Genomic DNA, 13,705 nt, shown 5'->3' with positions numbered 1-13,705 from the left:
TGCTATATATTAGCTGGTCTCACAAGGCTGAAGTTGGCAGTATTGCACTCACCCTAGCCAGGCAGCAGGAGGCCACCGCTATCAGTTCACTGTCGTCTTTCAAGGTGAAAGTACGTCTGATTCGCTCCTGCTAACTTCCGCCGCATTTTAGCCCCATGCAAAGGGCCCTGCGACCTTTACCCCCTACTAAACCTTGTGTGGAAAGAGGTAAAGGGCTGACAATTGATAAAGAGTGACTACGATCTTTCTATTGAGTAAAAGAGTGCAAGTGGATTTGTAAATAATGTGTAAATAATGTGTAAACAACAAGTGAAAGCAATGAATGTAAATATAAGTGAACAGTGGAAAATAGTTTTATAAGTTACTTCAAGTGACAGTGCATAACACAGTGTTATAAGAATACGAGTATATATACCAGGAGTAATGAAAGTGAAAGTTTCACTCTAGCATGTATGAATACTATGAGTTATGAGAGTGAAGGTGAAAGTGACATTCACTCTCAATGCTAATATACAGGACGAGAAAGTGAATGCTACGTATTTTACTGAAAGAAATTGAATGCCTGCAGTGACAATAAACTACTGTACTATTGCTGAAGGAAACTTATGGATAAAGACTGTAGATACACAGTATATAAGTGTTATATAGTAATAGAAATATAAACTGTGAGTGTTTTTATGAATAATAAATGACAGAACACCAGCGGCGAACTAGCGCAAGTGGGAAGGTCATATGCCCTCGTAATTTTCATTGCTTTCACAGTGTTTTTTTTTTATTTGGAGTATGGATTCCAAACTATTTGAGAATCATAGAATAGTGTTTCCAGTGATAATATCAGGCTGTGTTAATCATATTACGGGTTGTCGGGAAGTGTAAAGTGGAGACTTCATTACCCAACTTCAGAGGTTTCCACAAGTCCTACGGTACTCGACGAAGGCTCAACAAACACCCCAGGAGAAAGCTGAAGGTATGTGCCATAAGCATATGTTATTTTAATATTCTAGGACTAATAACTGATTTTTGGCAAATATTTTTAGAGTCTGTCGGAGCACGAATAAGCCCGTGGGAGCCGCAAGAAAAAGCAAAACAAGCCCGCGGTTAAAGGGTTAATAGTATGGGGTGCCGTGTTGCAGATTGTGTGCAATGCAGTCTTCCATTGTGTGCTTAATAGTATGGGGTGCTGTGTTGCATCCTGGACAGGCATCAGTGACGGAATCATCCAGCCCCTTCTGGTAGCTTAAGAGGGCTGGATGGTGCCCACATCTCAGCCTGGGCAGGTGGACCCTGTCCTCATGATGGAGATAGGATTCAGAAGGGTGGATTTCAGGAGGCCGTGCATGCAGGGAGGTAGGATTCAGAAGGGTGGATATCAGGAGGCTGTGCATGCAGGGAAGTAGGATTCAGAAGGGTGGATATCAGGAGGTCATGCATGCAGGGAGGTAGGATTCAGAAGGGTGGATATCAGGAGGCCGTGCATGCAGGGAGGTAGGATTCAGAAGGGTGGATTTCAGGAGGCCGTGCATGCAGGGAGGTAGGATTCAGAAGGGTGGATATCAGGAGGCTGTGCATGCAGGGAGGTAGGATTCAGAAGGGTGGATTTCAGGAGGCTGTGCATGCAGGGAGCTAGGATTCAGAAGGGTGGATATCAGGAGGCCGTGCATGCAGGGATGTAGGATTCAGAAGGGTGGATATCAGGTCATGCATGCAGGGAGGTAGGATTCAGATGGGTGGATATCAGGAGGCCGTGCATGCAGGGAGGTAGGATTCAGAAGGGTGGATATCAGGAGACCGTGCATGCAGGGAGATAGGATTTAGAAGGGTGGATATCAGGAGGCCATGCATGCAGGGAAATAGGATTCAGAAGGGTGGATGTCAGGAGGCCGTGCATGCAGCTGTGTGTTGTCTTTAAGTGACTGAATGGCGCGGCGAGTGATCTGAGTATGGATATGCTTCTGGTAGCTGGTCTGAGGCGGGCGAGGGGGGTGAGATGACAGTACAGGTTTACCTCGATATATGATACCCTTAGATGCAATACCCTGGCTTAACAATGGGGGTAGAAATACCACTGTACCCCACCTAACTATGGCCAAACCTCAGTTTAACGATGGCTTTTGATTTTTTGTTACCAATTTTGATGATATTTTGGACTAAAATTGTGTGTTTAGGTTGATTTGTAAACTGTTTTTAGATTAATGTGTTTTAGCCATAGGTGGGGTGAACATTGTCATTTTGGGGTACAGTTTACTAAGCTTGATTTTTTCCAGACATATATATGACGATATGCAGATTTTATTTGTTGGTTTTAGTGAGTTATTTACAGGTGTTAGGCTTAGGTTAGCTTCCTTTACAGCTGTTAGGCCATTTAGATTGGCTTTACAGTTGTATTTGGACTCATTTGGGTGGGGTTTGCACTTGGTTTGGAGGGAAACCCAAGGCAGGTAAATGCATCCCATTACTTTACATGTTAAAACTACCCTGATATACTATACCCCGCCTAACGATGGGGTTTTACCTAACCAATTACACCATTAAACCAGGGTATGCATGTACTTGTGTATGATATCGTGTGCTGGGAGTTTTGATGTTCCTTGGTGTGTGTGGGTTTGCTGCCATGTAGTGTAGTGGATGGTGTAGTGTAGTGGATGGTGTAGTGTAGTGGATGGTGTAGTGTAGTGGATGGTGTAGTGTAGTGGATGGTGTGGTGTAGTGGATGGTGTAGTGTAGTGGATGGTGTGGGTTTGTGGAGGCTGCAGTAAGAATTGGTGTGACGCTCATGTCTAGATGATCCTTGACTTTGAGGATATTAACCAAAAATAAATCACTAAGGAAAAGGTGTTAGGGAGCTTCTTAACACCTTTCTTGCTATTTTGCCCAGGTTGCATCAGGAGAGAGACTGCCGCTGCTACAGGATAAACAGCACACGAGATGATATTAACTAGCCATATCTAAAAATAAATCACTAAGGAAAAGGTGTTTGGGAGCTTCTTAACACCTTTCTTCTTGCTATTTTGCCCAGGTTGCTGCAGGAGAGAGACTGCCGCTGCTACAGGATAAATAGCACACAAAATTATATTAACCCAAAATAATCACCAAGGAAAAGGTGTTAGGGAGCTTCTTAACACCTTTCTTCTTGCTACTTTGCCCAGGTTGCTGCAGGAGAGAGACTGCCGCTGCTACAGAATAAATAACACACTACATTAACGAAAAATAAATCACTAAGGAAAAAGTGTTAGGGAGCTTCTTAACACCTTTCTCTTTGCTATTTTGCTCAGGTTGTTTCAGGAGAGAGACTGCCTCTGCCACAGGATAAATAATGACTGTCTATCTATCAATTGCCAGATGCCTTAATCTCGTAAGGGGTCGCCACAAGCAAATTACCTCCATGTCGCCCTGTCCCCCGCCATTTCACTGCCCTGCTGCCAGCTCACACCCCCCCTCTATCATATACCTCTCCACTCCATCCCTTCATCTCATCCTTGGCCTCTCCCTCTCTCTCTCCCCCTCCACCTCACATATTAACGAAAAATGAATCACTAAGGAAAAGGTGTTAGGGAGCTTCTTAACACCTTTCTTTTTGCTATTTTGGCCAGGTTGCCGCAGGAGAGAGGCTGCCGCTGCTACAGGATAAATAATGTTAAAAGGATATCAACCAAAACTAAACCACTAAGGAAAAGGCATTAGGGAGCTTCTTGGCACCTTTCTCGTCGCTATTTTACCCAGGTTGCCGCAGGAGAGAGACTGCCGCTGCTACAGGACGATATCAAACTCAGCGGACACAGCTTCGAGGCGCGGATATATGCTGAGGACCCTAAAGGTGGATTTCTGCCTGGGGCCGGTCCCCTCCAGCACCTGTCCACACCTGAGCCAGACGCACATATTAGGATTGAGACAGGTGGGGGGTGATGGTTGTGTACTGCCTTCCTTCCCTCCTTCCTTCTCTCCTTCCTTCCCTCCTTCCTTCCTTCCTTCTTTCCTTCCTTCCTTCCTTCCTTCCCTTCCCTCTTTCCTTCCTTCCTTCCTTCCTTCCCTTCCCTCTTTCCTTCCTTCCTTCTTTCCCTCTCCTTCCTTCCTTCCCTTCCCTCTTTCCTTCCTTCCCTTCCTCCCTCCCTCCCTCCGTTTCATTTCTTTTCTTTCTCCTTATTAGTCCATCCTTCCTTCCGTCTTTCTTTCTCCTTATAATTCCTTCCTTCCTTCCTCCCTTCCTTCCTTCTTTTCTTCCTTCTTCTTTCCTTCCTTCCTTCCATCCTCCCTTCCTTCTTTCCTTCCCTCCTTCCTTCATTCCTTCCCTCCTTCCTTCATTCCTTCCTTTCATCCTTCCCACCTTCCATCCTTCATTCCTGCCTTCTTCCCTTCCCTTCCCTCCTTTCTTCCATTCTTTCTTTCATTCTCTCTTCCTTCTTTCCTTCCTTCCTTCTTTCCTGCTCTTCCTTCCCCCTTCTCCTCAGTCAAGGAAGCCCCCTAACACCTCTCCCTTAGTGATGTGTTTTTGGATAGGGCTGGTTAATATCCTTTTGTATGTAATTTATGCAGAGTATGGTGATATTGGAAGGATTTATGTAACACAGAAGAGGATAGTAAGGTGTAATAAACAAAATAAATCACTTAGAGAAAGATGTTAGGGAGCTTTATGCAGAGTATGGTGATATTGGAAGGATTTATGTAACACAGAAGAGCACAGTAAGGTGTAATAAACAAAATAAATCACTTGGGAAAAGGTGTTAGGGAGCTTAATGCAGAGTATGGTGATATTAGAAGGATTTATGTAACACAGGAGAGGACAGTAAGGTGTAATAAACAAAATAAATCACCTTAGGAAAAGGTGTTAGAGAGCTTAATGCAGAGTATGGTGATATTGGAAGGATTTATGTAACACAGAAGAGGACAGTAGGTGTAATAAACAAAATAAGTCACTTAGGAAAAGGTGTTAGGGAGCTTATGCAGACTATAGTGATATTGGAAGGATTTATGTAACGGAAGACAACAGTAAGGTGTAATAAACAAAATAAATCGCTTAGAAAAAGTGTCAGGGAGCTTTATGCAGAGTATGGTGGTATTGGAAGGATTTATGTAACAATAGAATAGGAGTGATGCATAACAAAATAAATCACTTGCGAAAAGGTGTTAGGGAGCTTTATGCAGAGTATGGTGATATTGGGAGGATTTATGTAACACAGAAGAGGACAGTATGGTCTAATAAACAAAATAAATCGCTTATGAAAAGGTGTTAGGGAGCTTTATGCAGAGTATGATGCTATTGGAAGGATTTTTGTAAGACAGAAGGGGACAGTAAGGTGTAATAAACAAAATAAATCACTTAGGGAAAGGTGTTAGGGAGCATTATGCAGAGTATAGTGATATTGGAAGGATTTATGTAAGAAGAGGACAGTAAGGTGTAATAAACAAAATAAATCACTTAGGAAAAGGTGTTAAGGAGCATCATGCAGAGTCTGGTGATATTGGAAGGATGTAGAGACATTTTTGGCCATTTTAAATAAACTTTTGGCTACATAGAACACATTGTAATTAACACAGGATACACATTGTAATTAACACAGGATCCTCATTTATTCCATGGCTTTAGAACAATGTTTTGGGAATAATTTGGTGCAAAGAAAAATGTTCTGTGGGGAAAAATAAAATATTGGCAAATTTTTATAGCAGCACTTCTGAAAAAATGGAGGGATGGAGTGGAGAGGTCTATGAGAGAGGGGTGTGTGAGCTGGGAGCAAGGCAGTGAAATGACAGGAGACAGGGTGACATGGAGGTGATTTGTTTGTGGCCACCCCGCTTAAGGGATTAAGGCGTTTGGCAATAGATAGATAGATAGATAGACTTGTGAAAATCTTGGCCCAGGGGCTGTTTGGGACAGTACCTTCAATTTTCACTTAAAATGCCCTTCAGCCAAACAATAACTATTTCTACAAACACTATCTATCTATCTATTGCCAGACGCCTTAATCCCATAAAGGGTGGCCACAAACAATTGCCTCCATGTCACCCCGTCCCCTGCCATTTCACTGACCTGCTCCCAGCTCACACCCCCCTCTCTCATATAGGCCTACCTCTCCACTCCATCCCTCCATCTCATCCTTGGCCTCCCTCTCCCTCTCCCCCCCTTCCACCTCACTCACATACACTCACCTAGTTAGTCACTCACACTCCATCCCATCATCTCATCCTCAGTCTCCCCCTCCACCTCACTCACATACTGTATACTCTCCTAGCCAGTCTCTCACTCCATCCCTTCATCTCATCCTCAGTCTCCCCTGCCTCTCCCCCACCACCTCAGTCACATACACTCAGTTAGTCACTGACACTCCATCCTGTCATCACATCCTGTCTCCCCCTCCACCTCTCTCATACACTCTCCTAGTTAGTCTCTCACACTCCATCCTTTCATCTCATCCTCAGTCTCCCCCTCCAGGTGTTCGTCAAGGAGATGAAGTGTCAGTGCATTACGACCCTATGATTGCCAAACTGGTGGTGTGGGGCCACGACCGCACTCACGCACTCAACGTACTCACAGCCGCACTCACTCAGTATAATGTAAGTGTGTCTTGGAGGAGAGGGAGGGGCAGACCGAGGATGAGGTGGAGGGATGGGGAGTGAGGGACTAAGTAGGAGGGTGTATATGAGTGAGGTGGAGGGGGAGACCGAGGATGAGATGGCGGGATGGAGACTGAGAGACTAAGTAAGTGGGTGTATGTGAGTGAGGTGGAGGGAGAGGCAGACCGAGGATGGGGTGGAGGGATGAGGAGTGACTAACTAGGAGAGTGTATGTGAGTGAGGTGGAGGGGGTGAGAGGGAGACTGAGGATGAGATGGAGGGATGGAGAGAATGAGACTAACTAGGAGTGTGTATGTGAGTGAGGTGGAGGGGGAGACCGAGGATGAGATGGTGGGATGGAGAGTGAGAGACTAACAAGGAAAGTGTATGTAAGTGAAGTGGAGGGAGAGGGACACCAAGGATGAGATGGAGGGATGGGGAATGAGAGACGAACTAGGAGAGTGTGTGTGAGTGAGGTGGAGGGAGGAAGAGGGAGTGGCAGACTGAAGATGAGGTGGAGGGATGAGGAGTCTGTGACTAACTAGGAGAGGGTGAGTGAGGTGGAGGGGGAGACCAAGGATGAGGTGGAGGGGGGGGGGAGGCAGATTGATTATTTTCTGGTTAGGAGGGCTGATAGGAGGTTAGTGAGGGATGTTAAAGTTACAGGAAGTGAGGAGTGTGTGCAGCAGCACAAACTACTGATTTGTGATATGGTGCTTAAAGAACGAGTGATGAAAAAGAGGACTTATGTTCCTAGGAGGAAAATATGGAAGCTGAAAAGCCAAGTAGTAAGGGATGCCTTCTATAGCGAGATGAGGAGAGTGGTGGCTGAACTGGGAGCTGTAGACAGAGGCGTTAACCCCTTAACCGCAGGGCATCACTTTCGTGACGCTTGGGAGCAAGGGATCATACCGCGGGGTGTCACTTTTGCGATTCTGTGTTATTTTGATTTCGCCCGGGCTTTCAAGTGGTAGCTTGTATCATCTATCAGTACTGCCAATGTCCATCACTAGTCAGCACTCCTAATCTCATCTGTACTCCCATCCATTGTTGACAATTTAGCCATTTCTCCCCGTCCTTGACTCCCCTTCCTACCTCCCCTCCATTACCCTCTCCTCTCGCCTGCCTGGCCGTGCTACGCTAAGTAAATCTTCCCTGGAATTTTCCACTGATTTCTTCCATTGAAATAAGCCCTATGCCCTATTCTTATACCAAATAATATATACCAAAAAGAAATAAGGTAAGTGAGTGCCATACACCTGGAATTGGCTAATTATCACCTGAGAACACCTCACGTGCACTCGTTCGCTAATTTTCGCTGTTAATTTCCTCTTGAAATATGCCGTATAATCTATTCTCGTACTAAAAATATATATAAGGAGGGAAGGGAGAAGCCTAAGTGATATTTACATTCACCTGGATCTACCTAATTTATAATGTATTGTCTAGATTTCCTGCCAATCATTTCACTGCTATATATTAGCAGCTCTCAATTGGCTGACGTTGGCAGTAATGCATTTCCCTAGGTAGGCCACCCCGGCCCACCACTATCAGTTCACTGTCATCTTCCAAGGTGAAAGTACGTCTGTTCGCTCCTGCTAACTTCCGCCGCTTTTTAGCCCCATGCAAAGGGCCCTGTGACCTTTACCCCCTACTAAACCTCGTGTGGAAAGAGGTAAAGGGCTGACAATTGAAAGAGAGTGACTATGATCTTTCTGTTGAGTAAAACAGTACAAGTGGAATTGTAAATAATGTGTAAATAATGTGTAAACAGCAAGTGAAAGCAATTAATGTAAATATAAGTGAACAGCGGAAAATAGTTTTATAAATTACTTCAAGTGACAGTGCATAACACAGTGTAAATAAAATAGAAATGTAAATAATGTAAATAAAATAGGGAACGTAAATAGAAATGTAAATGAGTAGTATTATAAGAATACGAGTACATATACTAGGAGTAATGAAAGTGAAAGTTTCACTCTAGCATGTATGAATACTGTGAGTTATGAGAGTGAAGGTGAAAGTGACATTCACTCTCAATGCTAGTATACAGGACGAGAAAGTGAATGCTACGTATTTTACTGAAAGAAATTGAATGCCTACAGGGACAATAAACTACTATTACTGAAGGAAACTTATGGATAAAGACTGTAGATATATGTAAGTGTTATATAGTAATAGAAATATAAACTGTGAGTGTTTTTATGAATAATAAATGACAGAACACCAGCGGTGAACTAGCGCAAGTGGGAAGGTCATACGCCCTCGTAATTTTCATTGCTTTCACAGTGTTTTTTTTTTTTTTTGGAATATGAATTCCAAACTATTTGAGAATCATAGAATAGTGTTTCTAGTGATAATATCAGGCTGTGGTAATCATATTACGGGTTGTCGGGAAGTGTAAAGTGGAGACTTCGTTACTCAACTTCAGAGGTCTCCACAAGTCTTACGGTACTCGACGAAGGCTCAACAAACACCCCAGGAGAAAGCTGAAGGTATGTGCCATAAGCATATGTGATTTTAATATTCAAGGACTAATAGTTGATTTTTGGCAAATATTTGTAGAGAGTCTGTCGGAGTGCGAATATGCCCGCGGGTGCCGCAAGAAAAAGCAAAACCAGCACGTGGTTAAAGGGTTAATGAACTGTACAGAGTCTTCAAGAACAATTTCTTGAGAGTTACTGATGTAACATGCGGTTGGACAAGAGGACCACCAAGACATAAAGTAACTTGGTGGTGGGATGAGGGTGTAGAAGCTGCAGTTAAGGAGAAAAGAAGGCTTTTCAGGGAATGGAAGAAGGGTTGTAGCAAAGAGGAATATATGGCTGCCAAGCGTAGGGCTAGAAGAGAGGTATACAGGGCAAAGTGTGAGTCACAGAGACTATTACTTGATAACCTAAATCACGGGGAAAGGAAAAATATGATATTTAGGGTGGCAGCTCAGGTGAAGAGGGATAATCGGGATATTAAAGGTGAGCAGTGTGTGAAGAATGATGAAGGAAGGGTAGTGGTGAACAGTGAGGATATTATAGATGCATGGAGAGAGCATTATAACCGGTTGTTGAATGAGGAGTGTGACTGGGACAAGGAAAGTTTGGAGCCAGCAGATCCAGTGTCAGGCCTTTGACCTTTGATTGATACAGCTACTGTGAGTGAGGCAATAGGCAGAATGAAGGTGGGGAAGACAGCAGGTGTGTCTGGGTTGACTGCCGAAATGTTGAAGGCCTCAGGCGATATAGGGGTGAGTTTAGTCACTGACCTGATAAACAGAATTATTTATGAATGTGTTGTCCCAGATGATTGGCTGAAGAGTGTAATTGTAAATGTGTATAAAGGGAAGGGTGATGCCCTGGAAAGAGGAAATTATCGAGGTATAAAGCTTTTAGATCAGATAATGAAGGTAATGGAGAGAGTTTTAGAAGGTATGATTAGAGAAAGAGTGAATATTGATGAGATGCAGTTTGGGTTTATGCCAGGTAGGGGGACCACTGATGCTATATTCATTGTTCGACAGCTTCAGGAAAAATATATTGGTAGGAGAAGGGATCTTTATTTTGTTTCTGTTGATTTGGAAAAAGTCTTTGACAGAGTCCCTAGAGAGGTGGTGAAGTGGGCAATGAGAAAGCTTGGCTTGGTGGAGTGGCTGGTTAGGGTGGTTATGGCTATGTATGTGGGTGCTCACACCCAGGTAAGAGTGAATGGAGACTTGAGTGATGAGTTTTCCGTGAATGTTGGTGTGCATCAGGGGTCAGTCTTGAGTCCCATGTTGTTTATCATGGTACTTGAAGCCCTTTCACGTGACTTTAGAAACGGACTCTCGTGGGAGTTGTTGTATGGTGATGATTTGGTGTTGATTGCAGAGAATGAAAGGGAGGCGGAGGAAAGGTTTAGGTAGTGGAGAGATGATATGGGGCACAAGGGTTTAAGGGTAAATGGAGATAAAACAAAATTGATGATATCTAGGGTTGGTGGCGGTACTGTCAAGGACGAGGGAGAGTAGCCATGTGCGGTTTGCCACAAGGGCGTGGGAAGTAATTCCATCTTGTGTGGTGTTTGTGATAAATGGGTGCATAAGAGATGTAGTGGTATCAAAGGTAGACTGCAAGATAATGCTGATTTTATGTGTACGGCGTGTCGGGGAGAGCAGATGGAGATTGTTAGGCGTGAAAGGATTGAACTTGCTGGTGAGTCTCTTGAGTGTGTGGAAGAGTTTTGTTATTTGGGAGACATGTTGTGTGCTGGAGGTGGGGCTGGAGCTAGCTCTGTGGCTAGGGTGAGAAGTGGTTGGAAGAAGTTCAAGGAGCTCTTGCCTCTCCTGACATTGAGAGGACTCTCCCTACGTACTAAGGGGTCTTTGTATGCAGCATGTGTTAGGAGTGTAATGTTGTATGGTAGTGAGACCTGGGCAGTGAAGGAGGAAGATATTCGCCGGCTCAGACGTACAGAAATGACAATGATTAGGTGGATGTGCAGTGCATCCCTGCGTCCAAGGCCTGGAGGGGCTGGGTTTACGATGGAAGAGTTGAGAGGTAGGATGGGACTGGAGTGTATTGGTGTTGTGATGAGGAGAGGTAGATTGAGATGGTTTGGACATGTGGAGAGGATGGGGGATGATAATTGGGTGGGGAAGGTGAGAAGTGTTAATATTGGGGGTGGGGTTATGAAGGGTAGACCGAGAAGACATGGGACGAGGTCATTAACTGTGACCTCAGAGTTAAGGGACTGAACAGGGAGGCTGGAATGGATCGTGCAGCATGTAGAGGCGCCATTAGGTGACCAAGGCCGACACATGCAAGCATGTTGGGGCCTTTTAAAACCGAAACCAAAAACCAAAAACGAAAACTATGTGAGTGAGGTGGAAGGGGAGAGAGGGAGACTGAGGATGAGATGGAAGGATGGGGAGGGAGAGACTAACTAGCAGAGTGTGAGTGAGGTGGAGGTGGGGAGTGGGAGGAGGAGACTGATGATGAGATGGAGGGATGGAGAGTGAGAGACTAACTAGAAGAAGCTGTTTTAAATGGTTCGATCAAGAAGCATGAAATAAGACAACTTTTACTCAAGGAGACTATTTCCAACTACTACTACTGTCCAACAGAGACCATTAATATTGCAACTACTGCTGGTGATGACATTGCTTGACATAGAGTGAGTGTCATGCTAGTAAACACCATGTTATGTCTGTGGTAAGGCCTTTCCCTGTCAATAGTGAGTGTCATGCTAGTAAACACCATGTTATCTCTGTGGTAAGGCCTTTCCCTCTCAATAGTGAGTGTCATGCTAGTAAACAGCATGTCATCTCTGTGGTAAGGCCTTTCCCTGTCAATAGTGAGTGTCATGCTAGTAAACAGCATGTCATCTCTGTGGTAAGGCCTTTCCCTGTCAATAGTGAGTGTCATGCTAGTAAACAGCATGTCATCTCTGTGGTAAGGCCTTTCCCTGTCAATAGTGAGTATCATGCTAGTAAACAGCATGTCATCTCTGTGGTAAGGCCTTTCCCTGTCAATAGGGAGTGTCATGCTAGTAAACAGCATGTCATCTCTGTGGTAAGGCCTTTCCCTGTCAATACTGTATGTAGTAAGTTGACATATGCTAAGTTGCAGCAAGTACCCAGTGATTGTTGTCAGTGTCTTATTGAAGTGCTGGGTTGACAGAAGGCTACTGAACTTCTGGACTGGTTGTGGGTGGACAGTACAAAAGTGATGTGCTGGTGGTAGTAGTAGTGTTAAAGTGAATGCTTATGTAGTAGTGGTAATAGCAGTTGGGACTAAGCTTAGGGCCACATGAAATTGTACATATGACACAAGCAGTTGGTTGGGACGCCCACTGACTTGAGAGGACCCCTATGCAGTAAGTTACGGATTATTTCTGCTTATTTTTGTTCGTAACTCCTAAAACCGTTATTAGCTATCACAGAAGCTGGCACTGTTGTGCTGGTGACGTGCACGTCAGAGAAGGAATCAGAAATGTGGGTGATAAAATAAATACAGTTTGAGGTTTCCACAAAAAGTGATTTTTTCAACTAGAATCTCCATAGAATTCATCATCCCCACTTTTTCAATATCTTCAGAAAAAAAGGGGGAGGGAGACAGAAAGGTCATGACCATTATCAGTTAATTGAAAAACTTACTGATAATTTCAGAGCTTGTTTTGATGAATTATTTCTTGGGGGACAGCTGCTGTTGTTCTCTTTGACTCTGTTGTTAGTCACAAACATCAACTTTTCAGAAGAGAAACAACCATTCAGTCGTTTTTTCCTTCATTGGTGCAAACGAAATTCGTTTATCTCCAAGTAATATGACGCAGAGAAGAGAGGGTGGTAACTGACTCTGAAGCCACAAACTGCACTGCATATTTTATAAATGTTTGATTGGGCTAACTAGTGTTTCTGGATATTGAAGAGAGAACCTGTATTTTTTTCACAGGAAAAATCATCAGAGAAATTACCAATATGCCGGGAATCGAACCCGGGACTCTCAGGTGAGAGCCAGGCAGCATACCACTACACCACGACCAGGTAAAAGTTAACTCACGTTGTCACAATCTTGTAACCAACGTCCCTCCGCCCCCACTGTGGGCATCAAGAGGATTCGATTCCCGGCATATTGGTAATTTCTCTGATGATTTGTCCTGTGAAAAAAATACAGGTTCTCTCTTCATTCTGACTTGCCGTAAGTGTTTGAGATAGATTAAAAGCATCTACTTGCCCGAGTGCCAGGGGGTTAACTCATCCTCTTGATGCCCACAGTGGGGGCGGAGGGACGTTGGTTACAAGATTGTGACAACGTGAATTAACTTTTACCTGGTCGTGGTGTAGTGGTATGCTGCCTGGCTCTCACCTGAGAGTCCCTGGTTCGATTCCCGGCATATTGGTAGTTTCTGGATATTGTTAATCACATGGAATTTGTTAATCACATAATACCTCTCCACCATCACAGTCAACGTCTTAACAGTTATCTAAGATCAGGGAATGTTTGATTGGGCTAACTAGTGTGTCTGGATATTGTTAATGACATGGAATTTGTTAATCACATAATACCTCTCCACCATCACAGTCAACGTCTTAACAGTTGTCTAAGATCAGGGGTCTCACCATTTAACTCTGTATTTTGTGAATTAGCGATAGACCCAGCCTGTCACTTCTCACATTAATATTGGTAAC

General features: G+C 44.0%; 1 protein-coding gene across 1 annotated transcript in view; it reads left to right on the top strand.

Moving 5' to 3' along the window:
* Positions 1-13,705, top strand: part of Mccc1 (Methylcrotonoyl-CoA carboxylase 1) — a 90,422-nt gene that overhangs the window by 56,043 nt on the left and 20,674 nt on the right. Inside the window, exons 8-9 of the mRNA XM_080269104.1 lie at positions 3,721-3,892; positions 6,425-6,546. Coding sequence (XP_080125230.1) covers positions 3,721-3,892; positions 6,425-6,546 — 294 coding nt within the window. The remainder of the gene's footprint in view (positions 1-3,720; positions 3,893-6,424; positions 6,547-13,705) is intronic.

Source organism: Coenobita brevimanus, chromosome 31 (genome assembly GCF_032717465.1).
Source record: "Coenobita brevimanus isolate Jiangsu-jjx chromosome 31, ASM3271746v2, whole genome shotgun sequence".
In the NCBI taxonomy this organism is placed as follows: domain Eukaryota; kingdom Metazoa; phylum Arthropoda; class Malacostraca; order Decapoda; family Coenobitidae; genus Coenobita; species Coenobita brevimanus.
Note: the sequence above shows the minus strand (reverse complement) of the source record. Positions and strands in the feature narration are given on the sequence as shown.